This window comes from Cebidichthys violaceus, unplaced genomic scaffold, assembly GCF_023349555.1.
Source record: "Cebidichthys violaceus isolate CVI_PGR_0920_01 unplaced genomic scaffold, fCebVio1.0.p SCAF_13, whole genome shotgun sequence".
Classification (NCBI taxonomy): Eukaryota; Metazoa; Chordata; class Actinopteri; order Perciformes; family Stichaeidae; genus Cebidichthys; species Cebidichthys violaceus.
In genome coordinates, this window is record NW_027176296.1 from 13,906,374 (window position 1) to 13,928,526 (window position 22,153).

Here is a 22,153-nt window from a genome sequence, read left to right on the forward strand (position 1 = left end):
GTGTGTGTGTGTGTGTGTGTGTGTGTGTGGAGGCTGAACACATCATCCGTCCGGCAGCCGCTCGTCGTCCTAATAACTGCCCGAGGACGCGCACAAACAGAAACACGTCTCAGGAAAACCGCAAATAACAAAAAAAAAAAAAAGGCGGCGTTCCCAACCCGTCCTGGAGTGAGGATCTCAGAGCTCAGAGAGAGGGCTGGCAGGTCTGGCTGCAGAGCGGCTGGAGGCGCTTTTGGAGACGAAACCCGTTCGCCTGGACCGTCTCCAAGAAGAAACAATGTGCTGTATTCAGACCCCTTGACAAGGGGGGGGGGGGTGAACAATGTTATATATTTATATATATTTAAAAAAAAAGAACCAATGCAGCTGGCGCTCTAATGCACAGCTTGTAGAAACAGTTTCCTCTTTAGTGGAAGAGCTCCGAGCTGGAGGTCTAAATCTGACGGAGGAAGATTTGACGTGGAGATTTTCTGACAGCGCAGCTGAAAAAGAGACTCCCTCTGAAACCCCCCCCCCCCCTCCCCTTTTTTTTAATTTACAAAATAATATCTAAACCAGAACCTCAAATTGAATATGAGAGGCTGTTTTTAAAAGATCATCAAAATGTCTGAGAGCTCTCAAAAAAAAATCTCCTGTTCAGACTGTATCACAGCCTGATGTAGCTTCTTCCTCTGTGCCATTGACCTCCATTAAAAACACACCAGTGAGCCGTCGGTGGTCCTTCATCACCAGGAACACACACACTGGAGTTTATTTTGACTCAATCTCACACGCGCCGTCCTGCAGCCACAAATACTCACTAAGAGCACCAAAATGTGGATTAATTCCGCCGCTGAAAATAGTCCCCCAACAAATGCGCTATTGGCTCCTGTTTGTTTGATTAAAAACTACAGTGACCAGACAGGAAGTGAGAGGCTGCTGAGAGACGGACTGACACGTTTGTTGGCTTGGGAAAAATATCACCACCCTTATCCGTTAGCGCCAAACTTATCCGCACTGAGAACACCTCCTTCTTATCAAGTCACTTCCGTCTCTATTGAGTCCTTGACTTGTCTTGGTTTTCTTACATCAAGGGACCAACATAAATCTGCCTAAATCTGTGGTGGAACAATCCCCACACAAATCAACTTGTTTCCAGATTTGTTCATTGGTATGTCGAAGAAGACGGACCGTTGCTCTAGAATCAAGAAGAATGAAGCGCAATTGTAGAAAAGTCTTGAAACAATTTGATTTATGTTGAAAAGACGTCGTAATGCTCTTCACAAAATGAGGAAAATATTTTGGAATATTTCAAGTTGTTACTAAAGCAAAGCAGCTCACCATTAACTCATTGTTCTTGATTGTTGAGCAGCGACCAGCAGGCACCCGTTTCTTGAAAGTAGTTGTTCCAATTTTTTTCTCATACAATCCAACTTAAATTCTTCTCGATACTTCTCCTAAAAAAATGTGTTTTATTGAGAGAAGTGAAAAAAATATATTTCAACCTGTTTCCAAACGAAAATCAAATTGTTTCAAGAGTTCTTTTGTCTATATCTTTACATTTTTAACTTTAAGTGAGTAATAAGTGACTGTTCCAGTGTGTGTGTGTGTGTGCGTGTGTGTGTGTGTGTGTGTGTGTGTGTGCTCAGCTCATAATGTAGTATCCACATGCCACCCCATTCGGAGGCATTTGCACGTATCAAGATGTGTGTGAGCGTCTTTGATCTATGAATAGTCAAAGTGGGGTTTTTTTTTCAATACGTGGCTCAGTAGGAGGGGTGGGGATGGGGGGGGGGGGGCGCTCCTGCCTCCTCCCCCTCGTCTCCCCCCTCCACCCCGTCCTGCTCAGTAACCCTCTGAGGGGTTTTTATCCAAATAAGAAATGTTCCGTGAAGATGTTTTCTGTCCGTCTGTGTTCAGCTTCTCCTCTTCTTCGCACACGGCTTTGTGTTGCCGTAGGCGACCGGTAAAAGACAAAACAAAAGAATATTTTTAGGGCCACTACAAATCTCATAGACTCATTTTACCTGCAGAGCCAAAGAATTACAGAAACATTCATCTAGATTTTGGCAGCCGTTGCTTACCATTTATTCCCACTTATTTCAGTAAGCTATGAAAATCACTTCCAGAGACTTGAAACTTGCTCGACTTCTAATGTTTTTGTTATTCGCTGGTGGAGCCCATTCATTTCCCTTCAACTCTTTCACTGAAGGGAAATGAATGAGGGACCAATGGTCACATGGTCTGCAGTGTAATTTGTCTAAAATTCTCAAACTGAGGAATGGGGGAACGTATCATCTCTGGAGGATGTTGTCTTCACCGCACTCAGCTCCAGAGGTAGTGTGGCTCGTTCACCACGTTTCTGGCTTTTTCCTACTCGTAGTGTCGTGACGCCTTTCCAGAACAAAACGCCGTCGTAAGGTTTCCTCGTTTTAGTAAAAACCAGCGTCTCCGACTACATTAGAGACTGATTCGGTTGTGATGTGGCACACTATTACGTTAAATGTTTGAGCTGCTCACCTCGCCGGCCTCCGAGTTTACGGAGACTTTGTGCTCTTTTTTCTTCTTTTTTTTATCGCCTCGACAAGCTGTAATAACATTTTAACAGGAAGCTCTTCTCCTCTCTTACGCCTCTAACTCCTCCTCCTTTAGCCTTTTTAAGCTCTGTGGATGTGTTTGTTTCTGTGCCTCCCGTCTACGCTTCATTCAGCCTCCCGTCTGCGTGTTGTGACACTTTTCTCTTTCAGCCTAATGTGTTCATTTCCTGCTCCGGATAAGCCTGGTTTTGTGGTGGTTTTGGGGAGGAGGAGGAGGGGGGTGGGGGGGGGGGCAGGTGTAACCAACCCCAAATTGGGTCTAATCCACGACATGCCGTCTAACCACATTCCCACCTGGTAATAACTGCACCGCCTTCATCAGCCCAAAAGCCACATAATGCACCTTTAATGCCGCTGTAATCCTCCGCGCGGTGCGACCCGGAGCGCCAGTGTTTGCGTTCTGCGGCGGCTTCCCTCCCGCTCGGCTACCGCTGGCCTGTTGCTCGGCTGTTTGGTTTGTGTGATTCTGGTCGGTCGCTGTGTTTATTCGGGGGCTGGCAGACCCCCACACAGAACCCCACACAGAACCCCACACAGACCCCCAAAGACCCACATTCCTGCCTGGGAGCCAAGAAAGAGGCTGAACTGACAGTGAAGAGTCTCGGAGAGCCTGAAAAAAACCTCCAGAAAACACTTTTTATCTCTTTTTTTTTTCATATCTTCTCTCCTTTTGTATCTTCTGCTTTCCTTCTCTCCGTCATTGTTTCCTCTTTTCCTTTCTTAACTCCTTCTATTCACCATGCTTTTCATTCTGTCCTTCTTTACTTACTTACTCTCCTCTTTTGTTTCTCTTTTTTCCTTCCTTTCCTAGTTTCCTTCTATGTGTCATCTGTGTCTTCTACTTCTTCTCTGCTTCCCCTTCCTTCCTGCCTTTCCTTATATTTACTTTTCTCCTTTGTTCCCCCTTTCCTTCCTTCATCGCTTCTTCTTTCCTTTCCTACTTTCCTTCTTTGTGTCATTCCTCTTCTCTCCCTTTATTCCCTCTGTGCTTTCTACTTCTTCCTCTTCTCTTCCCTCCTTTCCCTCCTGCCTTTCGATGTCCATTCTTTTCCTTCTTTATTCTCTTTCTTTTCTTCATTGCTTCTAGTTTCCTTCCTTCCTTCCTTTGGTTTCCTCTTCTCTTATTGCCTCTTCTATTTTTCCACCTATTCCGTCCTGCCTTTCTGCGCCCCATCTTTTCTTCTACGTTACATCTTTCCCCGTTTCCTTTTTTTCTTCCTTCCTTTTATACTTTCTACTTTTTTTCCTATTTCCATCTTTCCTTCCTTCCTTTTTTGTCTTTCTTTCTCTCTCGCCTTCTTCTCTCCTTTCTGTTCTTCTCCCGCTGATCTAGAAGCAGTACGAGTTTTAAAAAAAGATCACTTTGGGGAGTTCTCGGGCGTTTCTCTGTAGTGCAGAAATGTGTTCTGTTCTCTGTTCATGATACAAAACTCCATGGTAGGAAAGCAAATCCTGATCTAGCTACACTGCATCTTTCAAAGAAAAGAAGTTAGTAATTACTGAATGTCCAGTTTTTACAACTTACTTTTCACTAATAGTTTTTTAATCATTACAAACTGTACTGTTCAAACTCTCAGAAACTTATTTCAAGATCTAGTGGAGATCCAAAGGATACGTTCTGCCGAGTGAAGCCGTCTTAAAACTTGCATTCTCTCTACTGACCAGCAGGGGGCGACTCCTCTGGTTGTATAGAAGTCTATGAGAAAATGACTCTACTTCTCTCTTGATTTATTCCCTCAGTAAACATTGTAAACATGAGTTTATGGTCTCAATCTCTAGTTTCAAGTCTTCTTCAATACAGCATGATGTTCATTTAGTAAATTATGATCCATTTAGAGTCAGATAGACCATAAAGCAGAGTATGCTTCAGGGCGGGGCTACCTTGTGATTGACAGGTCACTGCCGCTACCAGAGTCGTATACGGAGTCTCTACGTCACTCCTCCGCATTCCAAATATGGTAACTTCTGTTCATTGGTTGCGGAAAAAAACAACATGGCGACGGCCGTAATCCAAGATGGCGACGGCGAAATTGACGAACTTAAAGCATCAAAACGTCAGTCCACAAACCGATGGGGGACGTCACGATTGCGTCCACTTCTTATATACAGTCTGTGGTTTGGCTGAATCAGTCTGTTTAACAGCTTCAATGAAGAGATGGAGCAACATGATACACACACGTGTATATATATATATATATATACTGTGTATGATACTGTTAGAGTTGAACTAAATTATTTTTCCATTCTTAAATCTACTGAAAAACTGTTGCATTAACATGTTGCTCCCTCCCCGTCTCACCACAACTCTCCTCTCCGTCCCTCAGGATGAATTCCATCCTTTCATCGAAGCCCTGCTGCCCCACGTCCGGGCCTTCGCCTACACATGGTTCAACCTGCAGGCCCGCAAGAGGAAGTACTTCAAGAAGCACGAGAAGCGCATGTCCAAGGAGGAGGAGCGCGCCGTGAAGGACGAGCTGCTCGGCGAGAAACCCGAGGTCAAGCAGAAGTGGGCGTCGCGCCTCCTGGCCAAGCTGCGCAAGGACATCCGGCCCGAGTTCCGGGAGGACTTTGTGCTGACGGTGACGGGGAAGAAGCCGCCGTGCTGCGTGCTGTCCAACCCCGACCAGAAGGGCAAGATGAGGCGGATCGACTGCCTGCGCCAGGCGGACAAAGTGTGGAGGCTGGACCTGGTCATGGTGATTTTATTCAAAGGGATTCCCCTCGAAAGCACTGACGGGGAGAGGCTGGTAAAGTCTCCACAGTGTTCGAACCCCACCCTGTGCGTGCAGCCGCATCACATTGGAGTTTCCGTCAAGGAGCTGGATCTCTACCTGGCCTACTTCGTGCACGCAGGTAAGTTCTCTTCTTCTTCTTTGTGTGTGTGTGTGTGTGTGTGTGTGTGTGTGTGTGTGTGTGTGTGTGTGTGTGTGTGTGTGTGTGTGAGGTGTCGCCGAGCTGCTGAAGCTGCAGCTCTTTGTTTGGTCTTTCGCAACATCTGACATCTCCACAGTCCTGTTTGTTGTGGCATGACGGCCGAAAAGTGTCACATTACTTCAAACAAATGGCACTGATACTCTGGAACTTATCGACTGGTGACAAGAATCATAAGCCCAAAAAAATGTAGCATTTAGTTGCGATATTGGTTTACGGAACATTAAGATCCCCGACTGAAAGCGGTAGTCAATGTCAGCGTTAGCTTACCTTCCGTTAATGCCGGCTACATGCGTTCCTGTTTTACTTCTCAGCTGTGTCTAATTTCCAGTTTGATTGTGGCTTGTAGTCCGTCCACACGGATCTACTTCCACGTTATCTACTTCCATCGACGGGTTACGTTAGCCGCCGGTCCAAGCAGGTTATATTTTAACTTTGGACAATAGGTCAAGCAGCTTAATCATTTCGCAGAACGTCGGACCGTTTTCTTGGAGGGATTTAAATGTCAGATTTAAACTCATCGGGTAGTCTTGTATTATTTTGTAGATGGACAATAGCGTAGCGACAGACAGGAAGCAGATAGAGATACGTGTAACAAAGGTCACGAGGCCGGAATTGAACCAAAGACGTTGCGGTTGTATGGCTACAGAGGCGTGTTTTCTAAATTCTTATTTTATTTGTCTTGAACATCAAAGTTCCTTCAACCTGTAGTCGGCTAACAATCTCACCTCGAGGTCCATTTAGCAGCTGTTTTTGGGCCTTTCAGTCGTATCACATGGTCATCAGCGGGTGCAGGAGATGAATGACGAAGGTGGACTAGAAGTCTTTTAAAGTTCTCAGAAAAAAAACCTGAAAACAATTAAACTTCTAAATGAACTTCTTCTAAATGCTTGTTTCAAAGAAGAAAGAAAAGTTTCTGCTGAAAAACAAGTTGAATTCTCCAGATCTGTTTTTTTTTTTTTTTTTTAGGCTTCAGATACACAGTCATCAGTGTGTCGATGACACTTGTTTATCAGGTAGTTTGAGGATGAAAAACCCAGCTCCGTCTCCCAGCCAGCGTGTTATCAGCTGCAGACAGGCGTAATTTCATCAGCGGTCAGTAAAGCAGAAGTCTGAGGGAACAAGGAAAAGGTCTGTGCCAGAACCCCGTCACCCCGGCGGGGCCCCCCTTGAGAGCGGTAGCAGGTCGCTGTGTTTTCTGGGTGAAGCTGGCACACCTTCCATGTTTAAAAAAAAAAACAATTATCTTTGGAGCGATTGCTCAGCACGTTTTCCCCCCCGTTTTCCCACTGATTCCACGGGAAAAAGATTTGGCTGGTTGGAGTATTTGTGCGTGCAGCAGCGAGCGTGCAGAGGAGGCGTTTGGCAGACTGTGTAAGTGCTTGGCACCAAGCTCCTTCTAAGTTTGTTTGGGGCTTTGGAGTTTTCTTGAAAAAAGGAGGACGGCGTCGGTGTAAAATAATCCACAAGATCCACTATCAGATTCCTTCACTGGGAAAACTGATACTTCAATATGTCCTACTTAGCGTTTTCCGTCTGTAATCGAGTCCCCAAAGTTTTATTTTCTGAGAAAAAAAATCTGAGAATATTTCAACCTAGTTCCAATAAAAGTATTTTCTGAAGTCAATTTTGTTTTTATTGAATTTCAAAGTTAATTCTCGACGTTTTAATCAAATCCCCTCAAGGTCCATTTAGCAGCTGTCTCTGGACCTTTCAGTCACATCCCATGGTCTTCAGCAGGAGCAGACGTTGGACAAAAGTGGACTAGAAGTCTTTAAAGTGCTCAGGAAATTTGAAGTGTGATGATTAAATTATAAGATCATGCGATATGACTGAAAGCTCCAGAACTGCCTCAAAATTACCTTTTTGTTTGTTTGTCGATTTCCACTGGAAACAAGTTGACTTCTTTCTGTTGAGGACATTTTTTTGTTGGGGTTCAAATGCAGACCCAACTGGAAAAAGAAAATCTAAAAGATTAGTTTTTTAAGAGGACATTCATGGGAACATTTTTAATGTCAGAAAAAATCAGTAAAGTTTCATCCGGGACCCGTCGGCAGTCCCGAACACTCGTTCTGGAAAGATCTCTGTCCCTGAACCGTAATTCCAATCATCTCCCTCTCACAGACTTGAGCCTCCCCCGGAGCCCAAAGACTGCTCCCATTCTCTCCCTCCTTCTAGATGGCCTCTCGGCCCCCCATGTGTGTGTTTTCACTGTGCGGTCGCAGCGATCAGCTGTGTGCAGGTTCACACTGAGCTCCCTTCAGTCCAAGAGGGGGAAAAAAGAAGAAGAAAAAAGTTGCTGCTGCTGCTGCAGTCGCCGTGTTCGCGGTTTTATTTGGAGGGTGGAAGCTCTGGATCTTGGCACAGAGTGAGAAACCCTCAGTGAGGTTTGGTTTGAATAAACTGGGGTTTGGCTGCTTGTCACAGAGCATTTGTGGTGGCAAATCTTGAGAATATGTTGGTTTTGGTTTTGTCTTTTGCTAAATTTAGGTTTTATATCTGATTCCAGAATGTTGAAGCCTTTTTGAGTGTTCAGGACTTAGTTTCTTGAGAGGGAGACGAGCAGAACTGGATGCCCTCCCACCCCTCTTCCTCCTCCTCCCCCCCATTCTGGGCGAAGAAGGATCGGGTTTCTTCCTGCCTCTTATTTAAAGCAGCGGCGGCGTTGATTAAAAGCCACGTGAAGCTCTGACTGACCTCAGAGGGCTGGCAGGACCGGAGGCGTGGCCTGTCAGGACGTCAAAGAGTCGGTAATTAAATTCATGCCCGCATCGCTCGGGATGGAAGAGGGGGGGGCTGAGGACCAACGGTGTTGCCAGCGGAAACCGCAGCGCACCACCAACCATTTATTATTTAATCCTGTGAGTGTTCAGCAGCGGGACGTTAAAAAAGCCTGAAAAGACGTGAGGGCTGAAGTTGGTTTCAGCTTGGTCGTTGAGTTTGGTTTGTGTTCGTCTTCGTTTCTGCAGTTTGTCAGTGTTTCTGTTTTCACTTGAAGAGATTCTGTTGGCTGAAGACCCGTTTTAGGACATTTCTTTTCTATTAACTTGCCGTTTTGACCCTGCCTATCACACTTCTTATCCTCCAATTGGCTCTTTTTCTTGTCGTACTCGTAAAGTAGTTGTTGGTTTCCCTTTTAGCTCTCCTGCTGCTCTCGTTTCACACCGGAGAGGCTACAGTTTTCAACTAGAGATGCTCTGATACTGATATCGGATATCGGACTGATACTCACTCAAATAGTCGAATCAGGTATCAGCGACAACGGGCCGATCTGGTATCGGATTCCTTAACAGTTCAGTTCCATTTATATCTATCTATTTATTTGTTACATTTCATTGTACAAAGTTAGGAAAGCAAATGTGACACATAAAAGAATGGTGCAGACACTTCCACACAGTGAGGCACGCAGCTCATTATCAAACGCTGCTATTGGATTGATATTCTGTTATGGCTGATGCCCAAAGTAACAGTATTTGATCTGAACTGACTTTTTTTTTTTTAAAGAACATATCTAAGTCGCAAAATGTTCATACTGAATGTATCTGCAAAATATTGCATATTTCATTTGTTTTCTATCTGCGTGAATTACGTTTTTATGGTCGTGGTTTGCTTCTCGCAGCTCTCGTTAAAAGTTGAGGGAAAGATGGCGTCCCGGTTAATCGTTGCACAGAAAGGATGTGTTTCTAACCATATTCAACCAAAAACCACCACCTTTCCTGACCCTAACCAGATGTTTTTATTGTTTTAAATCTAGGCAGGATGTGAACCCTGGTCTCTGGGGTCCAAGTCCTCATCCGGATTTGGTCATTTGGGGACCAAAGGTCATTAGGTGAAAAGTGAAAGTTCTTTTAATCGGTTGACACTTTAAGCCATTAAGTAAAAAAAAGATTCTGTGGTTTGAGCTTCCTAATGAATGAATGAATGAATCATAAATGAGAATGACGATGGGTGCAGCCTTGATCTCGGTGTGAAAGTGGATCTCAACGTTGCCGTTTAAATGTTAAAGACCAGATCTGACAGCGATTGATCCGGCGTGCACTGAACAGGAAGTAGCTGCTGGGTGTCTAACAGGTGGAGCTTTTCAAATTAACACACCGACTGCAGTCAACCATGAACACACACACACACACACACACAGCAGCCTTCGTTTTATAAGTCTGAGCAGTTACTGCGTGTGTTCTCAGGAACAAGTGTTGGGGGTCAAAGGTCACCCCCCACCCCCCCCCCCCCCCCCCTCCCGTCACTGATTTACGAGCTCACCCACGACACCGCAGGAACGCTCAACACGTGCCGAAAGGTCGGAGGTCAAAGCGTGGAGGCCGTGACCCCTATCATCAGGCCGTTTAACCTCTAGGATACACCCCCCCCATGCCACCAACTAGGGGGGGCTAGTTGGTGGCATGCAGCCCCGCTCTCGAACAAAAGGTGGGAAAAGGTCGACGGCGGCACTTCGTCCGCTCTGCGCCTTGTGATTAAGAACCATCACAGCCTGAAATAAAGACGTTAACGTTTATTACGGACGAGATAATATTTATGTGCGCAGTAAAGTCAATTAAAGATAATTAGAGAGATGGAATCATAAAAGTTTGATAGAATGAGTTTTGCATTAAAGTCAGTGGCTCCGCGGCGGATCACTTAACAGAGGTGGTTTCAGTCCGCTGACGTCTTCCTTCAGACGCAGAATTATTAGTTTTTACTTTAAACGAGCGGAGCGAGATGATTTAGCATTCAGCTTGAGAGGAGGAAGACTTTTGGGGAGAGGAAGTGTAGCCAACAGTGTTCTCTTCAAGATACTCCTCAGAGTCTTCTACCTTTCTCTCTCTCTCTCTCTCTCTCTCTCTCTCTCTCTCTCTCTCTTTCTCTCTCTCTCTCTCTCTCTCTCTCTCTCTCTCTCTCTCTCTTCGTCCAGCTGCTCTTTTGTAGAGGTCCTTCACTTATACCCTAGTATTAATCTGCTGATATTCTATAACTTATACCCTAGTATTAATCTGCTGATATTCTATATATCTCTATACGTGTTATATTTATTGTTGTAGTAACGATTAAAACGAGCAGAGGAGCAGTTTATAAAGGTTAATAAATAAATTCAACTAAAATACAAAAAATAAAATACAAAAAAAAAAGAGAAAAAAATACAAAGTGTATAGAAAGTGATACTAATAACAGTGCCGAAGGGAAACTAAAACAGAAAAGTAGTATTGAGCATGATATTGAGAAGTAGAGAAGTACTTTAAAACTGAAGTATAGTCCTTGGCTGCGTTTCAACACTTCTGTTTTACAGCTAAACTGCCTTCATTCTGTATATTAGGGTTTAATAACTTAACCCATTATTATGTTTGGTGTCTATCTACGGGTGCGTACTGGATGTGGGACGTAGAAGTGTTTATGTGACTTCATCTCGCCTCACATGGTCCTTCAGAAAGCCTCTCCGGCAGCACAATTGGAGGATATCATGTGTCGGGTGAGATAACCATAGTCCAACCTACAGAATGTGAAGGATTCCAGTTCACCTTACACAACCTGCAGGGTTGATACCACGCAAACAGCAAGCGTGCGTCACGTGTGTGTGTGTGTGTGTGTGTGTGTGTGTGTGTGTGTGTGTGTGTGTGTGTGTGTGTGTGTGTGTGTGTGTGTGTGTGTGTAAAGACGTCTGACCCACTTCCCTCCGTCCTCCTGAGCTCTTAAAGAGATTTGGAGCTTCGTCTCTGAACTAGTTGCTGGAGCTCCGACAAGCCGACCCCAAAACTACACACGCGACTCCATCTTGATTTAACTTCCTGCACACACTCATCTAAACACAGGCAGTCATGCACATGCAACACACAACACACAATTATTTTGGGGATGAACCGTCCCTTTAAGTATACGTTTAATTTTTAGTGTGCTGCGTTCAGGAGCTCGCTAGATAAAAAATACGTCACGACTCAAGAGTCAAAACTCAAAAGATTTATTCTAAAGTGGAAAGTGGCATCGTGATCGCCATGTGCAGAAAAGTGGAAATCTAAAAGTAAAAGATAGGAAAGTTGGACCGGAAGCAAACAAAGAAAACAGGGAGGCAAAATGACTAAATATGAAAATGGCAGCTTTTAATTTGCAGCTCCATAAATCAGTGAAATGTTGTCGGTGCAGCTGAAGCTCAGGATCGCTCCGTATAAAAGTGATGTAACGGGAAAATCCTCTTTTGGTTTGTGACATTCAGTGCAAACATTGCGGGACTTTATTTAGGATACGTTTTTTTATTTTTAAAGGAAGACGTTTTAACAAGATATCTTACAAAATGTCACAGAAATAATAACTGTTCTCGGGACAGTTTTAAATGTCTTTGTTTTTGTGCAGCTGATATCCAGATGAAACGGTAACAGAGAGCAGAAAACACAAACTGTCCCTTTAAATGTGACATTTAAAGACAAAATCAGCTCTCAACAGGTCTGATGAAGATTCCTGTCGCTGCCAGAGAAAAGTCAAAGATGGCGGCTTGCGTGCGAGTGTGTGGTTCTCGAACGCTTCTTCTTCTTCTTCTTCTTCTTCTTCTTCTTCTTCTTCTTCTCTTCCTGCCGCTGCTCCAGCCGTCGTCATGTGGAGCCGTTTAAGGCGTAAAAACCCAACATACTTGTGTTGTGGTTCCTGTTGTGGTACACAGTGTGACCACGGGAACACCCCGACCCACCACACACACACACACACACACACACACACACACACACACACACACACACACACACACACACACACACACACACACACACATTGTACCATTCACGGTCAATGAGCTTTGGGGCTCATTCATAAAGAGGAACACATGGTCGGCGCTCTGTCAGCAGGTCGACCACAGACGGAACACAGAAGAAGAAACAAACCTGTTTTTCTGCAGCGCGGGGAAACAAACCAAACTAATTAAGTTAGGAGAAGCAACGACAACGAGCTGGTTTTGGTTCAAGAAAGCTCAGTGGAACTGTTAAATGCTCCTCAACGGGTCAAAGAACACAAGGGTGAATAATAAAATATGACTAACGAGAAGAAAGAGCAAAACTAATATTGATGTCTTAAATGGCTCAAACATAAAAATGAAAGTTTTTATCCCAAGGCTTGATGGGAACTGTAGTGGCAAAACTCAGGACACAAAACAAGGGAGAGAAAAACAACTGAAGTGGAAAAAAAAAGTTTATTTTTATTTATTTTTACGCGATCAATACGTTTTCTCAGTTCCACCAACATGTCTCCTCTATCCGATCATATTCAAATATAATTCTAATCAAATATAATATAGATTGTGTGTTGAAGACAAGACTTCAATGTAAAGTTTGAGCAGAAGAAGTAAACAGTTTTGGGTGAAATGAAGGAGCAGTTCAGAGCGTTCAGGTTGGTGTCCCCCTCCTCCCCCCCCCCCCCCCCCCTCAGCGAGGCAGATATCAGCTGATCCCTCGGCGTGCGGCGCGGTGAAGTCAGGTAATCCGGTTTAGAGTGTATTGTCAACGCCGAGCTCTCGGCGGATTTCCCCGCTGCAAATATTCCAGCTTGGAACATATTTCTGCTCTCGCAGCGACACTGAAGAGGCTGCCAGAGCCGACTGATCCCGAACACAACACAAACAAACACAGCACACACACACACACACACACACACACACACACACACACACACACACACTGTGCCTCTGTGTTGAGTTATGGCGTCTGAACTTGATCTTGGACATTCATAGAAATAAACATCGTTTTGTTTTTTCCGTCTCGGGGGGGGGAGAATACGTTTAACTCTCCTCGACTGTGTGATGAAGACTAGAGGTCTTCACGGGTCCGCCATATTACATCCAAGTAAAAACCTGCCAGGACCTGTCCTGTATGAATACATTTTTCAAAATAAGAGACTGGAGGACAGTTGGATCAGAGCAGAGGGAGCAGTAACACGACAGCAGCATATGGATGCTCCACAAATATACCAGCAGCCACAGTGGAAAAAAAAAATCTACATATTGACTCATTGTCTTGTGATGATGATGATGATGATGATGATGAGGCATGATCACTGCTGCATTACAACAGGACCCTACTGGACCTGATCGGACCTGAAGGTCAGATCTCAGCAGTGGGTTGGTGAAGACCATTAATTCTGCATCATTGCCCGTTAATGGGAGGTAAAACTAAAGGAGTCAAGTGAAAGAGGAGAAGCAGAAGGGAGGAAGAGGAGTGGAGGAAAACAAACTAGGAGCTTTTTTACACCTCTATCTATCTTCTTTTTGCTCTCCTCTCTCCACAATTTCCCCACATTTCTTATTTCTCTTCTTCAGTCCTTTTCTTGTGATTTTATTTTTTCTTTTCTCTTCATTAGTGTTTCTCATTTTCTTCTTCTCTACTTGCATTTTTCATTTCCCTCCTTTCCCCTTCCATTGCATCATTTTTCTTTTTCAGTCTTGGACATTTGAAAAATTCCTTCTTCTTCTTCCTTCTTTTTCGCCTTCATCTTTCTTCTCCTCCTCCTCCTCCTCCTGTCTTTTTTCCAGGGGTCGTCCTGCGGGAATGTAGGTAGCAGCATTGAAATGTGTTGGCTCTGTGAAGCTAAAGACCCCCCCCCCCCCCCACACACACACACACACCACCCTGATGATGAAGGGGGGGTCCTTAGCTACACAGGCCCTCATCAGAGCCCCCACAGCAGGCCAGACTGCGTGCCAGCCGTGCCAACAAAATGGTGTCTGGCTCCTGCTCGTCGTTTTTTGTTTGCGCTGAAGCTTCTGAGACAAAAGTAAAAAAAAAAAAACAACAAGCTGTGATTTTTCATTTCTGTGTCGCCTGAAAGCAGAAAAAACTGGACAAAGATGCGATCCATTTTGTAATTAAATGAAGAGTCCACTAAGTTTCAGCAGTAAAAGTTATAATATTTAACAGGGCAGTTAAAGGACTGTTACACCAGTTTTACACATCAATAAGGCTGAGTGGTTAGTTCTCATACACCCTGATGATGTCATAGTGATGTCATCAGGGTTGTCGATGGACTTGGAGGCCACCGACGGAAAGCGTGTGTCTGTGTGAATATCCAGTTGTATTATGGGAAATGTAGGATCCAGTGTTTTGGGACTAGAAGTCAGGACATCTGCACGTCTGCTGCACAGATTCTGTTTTTAATCAGTATACCAATTGCTATTCATAAGTACTGATGAGTAGTAGTATTTGTTTTATACTCTCATACAGCTTTGAACTCTATAAGTAAAGTCTCAAAGTCACAGTGAAAGAGACGTTTTTTTAACCAGAAAACGACTTCTGACTTCTTGAACTCTTCTGACCTCCGTACAGGAGACACGTCTGATTCCTTCTTACTGAATCCGTGCGTGTATCTGTCCGTCCGTCCATCTTGAAAGGCTTAGTGAGAGAGTTCTGTGCCAAAAACCCCACAAACCCTGTCTCTCTCTCTCACACACACACACACACACACACACTCCCATTGTGTGTGAAGCCGTCGGGACGCTGCTGTGTGAAGAGAACGCCGACATGAACCAGGACAGCTGCGAGCGTCTGCAGGGAAAGTCTCCACAGATGGTGGAAGGAGAGACGCTCCAGAGTGCCGTATGGCTGCTGAAAAATAGAAGAAGAAGAAGAAATAAGGTCGAAACGATGACGCCATGTTGCTGTTGTTCCGATTTTTTTCTAGTTTGGCGAGATCGTTCCGAACGCTGTTGATTCGTCGGAGATTTACTGTGTTAGCATCAAAACAAAAGTCAAAGACGTCTTGTCTGAAGTGACGGCGCCCCCTCAGACGTGAAGTGAATAGAAGTGTCAACGATTTTTAAACGGAGCAAAAAAAGTCAAATATTTTGAAATAAATTGAAGACAAACGTCTCCTATAATGTAGCTAAAATATCTTCCTGCTTTATTAAAAATACAAATAGCTTTGCATGTTTTTGTTACCTAATGAAGACGGACATCCCATCATTCACAGGTGAGCTGAGCTTGGTCAACTAACAATGAATCATGAGACAATTCCCTGATTTAAAGTAGCTCAATCACTTATGTTTTGTTTACATAACTTTTCAGCATTAAAAGACCCCTCCAAAATGAAAAGATACCCCCCCCCCCCCCCCCCCCCCCTATAATAAATGCCTAAATGTTCTTTAATGTATTTTAAAATGAGTGTGACATCTGGCTTATGGAGGAGATGTGATGGATCCCTGATAAGGAGAAGATGTGTCCTTTTGTCTTTAACAAAAGTGGCTCATTAGTTAGAATCTGATGAGAATGATCACTTGATTAATTACACTGTGAATATTCAACGGGGTTTTTGTTTTTTTTTTGTTGAGGGGAACGACTTGGCAGTAGAGGAGGAGGAGGAGCTCTGCGTGAGACCTTAACAACCAGATAGCCTCGCACACCCAAAAACAAAGAAACGTTTACAAAATATCTTTGTTTTCACCTCCGGACATAGAAGAGCCGCAAAGTGAGGTCGCTTTTTTCGAGCTATTTTTTATGGGATTAGAAGTGAGCAGAAAGTAGATGTAGGTGAAGGGACACGACGGGAGGGTGAAGGAGAAGAGGAGGACAGCTATGTCCAAGAGAGAGAGAGAGAGGGAGAGAGAGAGAGGGAGAGGGAGAGAGAGAGGGGGTTGAGCTCTTTGCATATTTGAAGAAAAACTGTCCGACTCTTTGGCCCGAGTCCAGGAGGTGAAGCACACAAAGAGCTCATTCTGTGGAACCAGGACGCCTTTTCTTTTGTTTTTGTTGTTTTCTGTGAGCGTGTGTGTGTGTGTGTGTGTGTGTGTGTGTGTGTGTGCGCGTGCGCGCGCAGTCGACACCGTCAGATGTTCATTTTTAATTATTGACAAGTGAAGGATTAGTGGAGGTGGAGGTTGGGGAGCTGATAACTGAATTATTGAACTGTTTCTCTCCAGCGCTGCCCTCGGTCGCTCCGTCTGCGGGCCGATGGGGTTGGGGTTGGTTGGTTGGTGGCGGTGGTGGTGAATAAAAGCGAGAGCGGGGATAATGAGGCTGTGGCGGCTCGCCGTGCCAAGCCACAAGGCGCTGGCAGCCCTCGCTGTTTATCCCCACGGAGCCGCCGCGGACGCTGCTGCTGCTGCTGCTGCTGCTGCTGCTGCTGCTGCTGCGGTCGGGAAGGAAAAACTTCTAAAAATCATAATTCAGAGCTAATCCTTGACGTGTGTGTGTGTGTGTGTGTGTGTGTGTGTGTGTGTGTGTGTGTGTGTGTGTGTGTGTGTGTGTGTGTGTGTGTGTGAATGTGTGTGAGTGTGTTGCAGTTAACCAGATCTATTTATCTAACTGAGCTCTGTGCACTCTTTAAGCTGCTGTACATTGAAAGAATTCCTCCGATTCCAACTGAAAACCAGTTTGTTTATTTAGTCAAACTGCTGTTATAGCGCCAAAATGTTTAATGCTTCAAGTTTCACTTTTTTTTTTAGAGGCAAAAAGAAAACGGACAAAGTTCCCAGTGTTTCTGCAGAGACGCTTCTGGAACATTTTTTTGCATCTTAATGGACACTAAAAATAAGAAGGTCTTTATCATTTAGCTGCTTTTAATTAAGTCGGGGTGACTCGGCTTTCATTGCAGTTTTACCAGACTGTTAATCAAAGAGTTTGCTTTTCATCAAAAGCCAAAAAGGACCACAAAACTTCCCAAACCCACGAAGTGACCCTTGGTGGTCCCGCGATACCAGACAATTCAAGATCTCCACGTACCGATCTAGTTGAGTGAAAAGTTCAGAGCAGGGTTGACAATTTCAGGGTTGGCACTTCAACATTTCCAAAAATCTCTCTTCCACTGATGGTGTCATTGGCTAAGCTAGCTAAAGTTGCCTACCCTGGTTTAGAGACTGACCTCAGTCTGGAGCTTGGCTGTAGTCACAGTCTGCTCAGAGTCTTACCAACACGAGAGTCACTCCATGAACGTTTTCCAAGTTTGTTCATGGATTCAAACCGAGGACCCAATCCAGGGCTCGGTATCGCAATCGATAAATGTATGAATGAATGGATGGATAGATAAATGGATGGTAAAAAGATAGATGGATGGATGCAAGCCAAGATATTCTGACTTTTAGTCTCTAGTGTCGGTCAAATCCCCCAAAATACAGGATCCTACGTTTCCCACAATGCAACTGGACAACTATCAGAGTCTAAAGTAGAGAGCTCATCTGTGCTGTGACGTGTTGTTACAATGCAGACAGTGTGATGTTGTGTCCTGTTCCTCAGTAATGGATTCCACACCTTTTGTGAGCTGCTGTTGCCTCTGTGTGTGTGTGTGTGTGTGTGTGTGTGTGTGTGTGTGTGTGTGTGTGTGTGTGTGTGTGTGCTCGTCCAGGTCGCCAGCTCGTTAACGGTGTGTGATCGGTGCGTCCGACTCCTCCGCAGGCGGCCCCTGGCGGGGGCCCTTCGTCTCATTCACACACTTAAAGCAGAAAAGTGTTTTCAGAGACGAGACAAAAGCTCCACTTGATTAAGCCGCGAAAGTGTCTGGGAACGTGGGCCCCGGTGACCGAGCTAATTGGTAAAAACCTCACCCCTCCCCCCTCCCTCACTCTCCTCACCCCACCCACGGGGTCTCCCGCACTTAAAAAAAAAGAAAGAAACCCAGACAACTCCTTCACTGTTTTTTCTTTCTTCACTCGCTCGCTGGTCTCGCTCCTCTTCTCTTGAATCGCAGCACAATCTTAATTACAGTAGAGCCGCTGTGTGAGGAGACGCAGCTCTGAATGGTGACAGAGGAGGAGAGGAGAGGAGAGGAGAGGAGAGGATGGGACGAGGAGTCATACGTTTTTTTTCTGCCTTAAACTCAGCCGCAGTTTGAATTGTAATATGATTGAAAATTGTCTAATGATGCTATTGTGTAACGCTACAAGATCAGCATGAACATCTAAAACTGCTGAAGGACTTCAGTTCTGCACTAATTGAAAGTGAATTGAAAGTGTAATAAGGTCAGTGAGAAGTCTTCAGACAGCGTCCTGTTATTGGCAAAGACAGTTGGTTTCACTTTAATGAAGGAGACTGCACTGAGGTTGTCGGTTTGAAAGCGCAGCTTTAGTGCCTTGCTCGGAGGTTGCCCGCCCCAATTGCTGCTGGTGTCATCGCAGAGACTGAATCACTCACACACCCAATCAGCTGTTTGACCCTGCTGACTTCTCACTCCTGCACCACAATGCCTAGGAGCAAGGCAGTCCTCTCTCCCCCCTTCTCGCTCTCTCTCTCGCTCTTTCTCTCTCTCACCCTTCTGTCCCTGTAGGACAAACAAACAGGACTCTGATGATAAGAGCATAGATCGTCCCCGCTGACGGACGGGGTTTCCAAAGGATGACAGCAGGGGTCGACCGCTCGATGGCCCCCCACACACACACACTCACACACACACACACACACACACACACACAGGACACACTCTCTCTCTCTGCACACATATTCTCTCCCTCCCTCCCCTCTCCATAACCCGCTCTGCGGCTTCCTGCTAATTAAATTCCTGCGCTGTCCATTAGACGGATAGAGTGAGCGGGACTGCTGACTCAACACAGGTAGGGCCGCTCCTCGCCGTAATGGCTCGGAGAGCTCGAGTGCCCGAGCAATTCATTTGGCCGCCCCGTTTTACACATCCCTGGGTCACCGCAGGCTTTCAAGGGTGCAGGGAGAGAGAGGGAGGGGGTGAGAGAGGGGGGGAGGGAGGAGGAGGGTTATAAGCTAATACCGTCAAAACGCTTTAGTTCTAAAACGGACACTCGGCAAGGCTGTGTCCTCTAAAATATACTGACATGCTCTTTTACTGTGAGCTCTCTTGCTCTCTTTCAGCTGCAGGACTCAACTTGTTCACTTCCTGTCTCACCGCTCAGATATTTGTCTCTTAAAAATATTTGATATCAGTGTCGATGCGATACTGTTTCAGCCTCAACAAGTCCTCCGTGATTTGCCCTTCGCCTTTCGGAGCGACTGGCATGAATCTGTGGTTAGACGGCACATTGTCACCACAGTGCGTCAAATACCGCAGCCGGGTCAGTGCTGATTAGCGTCAGAGTTATTGAGCTCTACCTACCTCTCTAGTGTCAGTTTTGGACGGGGCGGAGACGGCGTGTCGATATTCGCTCATTACATGCATAGTGTCTTTTCAGAGTGAACTTCTGTCTTCATAGGGAGTGCAACAAAACTAGTTAGGTTAAGGAAAAGAGCTTTTTGGATGTTAACTTGACTGACCAACGACTGACCAACGGATCATGTGACTAGCAACTCATGTGACTAGCAACATAAACGACTCACGTGACTACTAACTCATGTGCCTAGAAACATAAACGACTCATGTGACTACTAACTCATGTGACTAGCGACATAAACGACTCAGGTAACTAGCAACTCATGTGACTAGCGACATAAACGACTCAGGTAACTAGCAACTCATGTGACTAGCGACACAAACGACTTACGTGACTACTAACTCATGTGACTAGCAACATAAACGACTCATGTGACTACTAACTCATGTGACTAGCGACATAAACGACTCAGGTAACTAGCAACTAATGTGACTAGCGACACAAACGACTTACGTGACTACTAACTCATGTGACTAGCGATGTAAACGACTCAGGTAACTAGCAACTCGTGACTAGCGACACAAACAACTTACGTGACTACTAACTCATGTGACTAGCGACATAAACGACTCAGGTAGCTAGCAACTCATGTGACTAGCGACACAAACGACTTACGTGACTAGCAACTCATGTGACTAGCGACACAAACGACTTACGTGACTAGCAACTCATGTGACTAGCGACATAAACGACTCAGATAACTAGCAACTCATGTGACTAGCAACATAAACGACTCGTGACTACTAACTCATGTGACTAGCGACATAAACGACTCAGGTAACTAGCAACTCATGTGACTAGCGACACAAACGACTTACGTGACTACTAACTCATGTGACTAGCAACATAAACGACTCATGTGACTACTAACTCATGTGACTAGCGACATAAACGACTCAGGTAACTAGCAACTAATGTGACTAGCGACACAAACGACTTACGTGACTACTAACTCATGTGACTAGCGACACAAACGACTTACGTGACTACTAACTCATGTGACTAGCGACATAAACGACTCAGGTAACTAGCAACTCATGTGACTAGCGACACAAACAACTTACGTGACTACTAACTCATGTGACTAGCGACGTAAACGACTCAGGTAACTAGCAACTCATGTGACTAGCGACACAAACAACTTACGTGACTACTAACTCATGTGACTAGCGACATAAACGACTCAGGTAGCTAGCAACTCATGTGACTAGCGACACAAACGACTTACGTGACTAGCAACTCATGTGACTAGCGACATAAACGACTCAGGTAACTAGCAACTCATGTGACTAGCGACACAAACGACTTACGTGACTAGCAACTCATGTGACTAGCGACACAAATGACTTAGGTGATTAGCAACTCAGGTGACTAGCGACATAAACGACTCAGGTGACTAGCGACACAAATGACTATAGTGTCTAGCGACTCACGAGTGACTAGTGATTTCGAAAACATGTGATCTAAGAAGGAAATCCTTTTTACAGACACCGGGTCACTATACATCTGAAAACATGCAGAACACATCCAACCAGCGTTCGTTCTGCCGTCGCAGCTGAACTCTAAAAAAGCTGGGCGGCTCAGCTCCGTGCTCAAGGGCACTGCAGCAGGAAACACTCCGAGAATCCAGCAGTGGGACAGTCAGTCAGACAGTCACTGGAAACACAGCACTAACACGGACCAGGAACAAAAATCGGTCTTGGAACCAAACCACAGGCAGCTGTGAGCTGCACATGAGCGTTCAGACTGTAGCCGATAGAAACATCAGAGCGTCTCCGAGCTGTAAACACTGTGGAGGAGAAGCTCAATGAGTTTATTTTTGGTTTATGAAGCGTTTAATTAGCTGCAGCTAACATCCTACACCGATATACCCGACTGATGCAGTCGTATGATTCACAGTATTTAATGCAGAACTGACCAATAAACTTCTTTTATGAGGAAACGTTGTATATATATTTGACTTGTCCCTTAATCTCAGCAAATTTAAATGAAGTCTACCTTAACCTTCTCAGTGTAATGCTTAACATGTACCGTAACTTGCACATAAAAGTCCCTAAAATACACAAATATGTATTAATTTTGTTTTGGGTGTATAAATGATCAGATTCCGTTTCACCTTAATCTCAATAAGACAAGTACACAGATCCACCAAAGCACGCAGGATTAAGTTGCAGTGTTGTTCGTAATACTTTTATTCACGCATCACAAATTGTACATAAAGTGGATTCATGTGGAATAAAATACGCATTCTGAAGGATTTTGAATGTCGTCCCGTAGGTGAATCCGCGGCTCTGTGTTGCCTCCCGTCCCTCCTGTCTTCTGTAACTTCACACCTCCCTCCATCCCTCCCTCCCGGGGGGGCGTTCGGAGGCCTGTATGCAAGACGCAGCAAGTACTATTTAGGAAGTGACAGCTAATAAACAATGAAGAATTTACGCGAGCGCCGCAGGACGGACAGACATGAGGACGGATAGAGGGGGGGTGAGCTGCTGACTGGACTCTTATGATGCCTCCGTCACACGACGGAGCAGGTTTCTATTCTCATCTAGAAACTCTGAACGCTTACAAAATCATCGTCCAG

At 45.0% G+C, this 22,153-nt stretch overlaps 1 protein-coding gene across 4 annotated transcripts in view; it reads left to right on the plus strand.

The window, feature by feature from the left end:
• Positions 1 to 22,153, plus strand: part of nfia (nuclear factor I/A) — a 161,478-nt gene that overhangs the window by 51,405 nt on the left and 87,920 nt on the right. For all 4 annotated transcript variants that reach the window (XM_068707826.1, XM_068707827.1, XM_068707828.1 and 1 more), the window contains exon 2: positions 4,901 to 5,429. In XM_068707826.1, the coding sequence (XP_068563927.1) occupies positions 4,901 to 5,429 (529 nt within the window). The remainder of the gene's footprint in view (positions 1 to 4,900; positions 5,430 to 22,153) is intronic.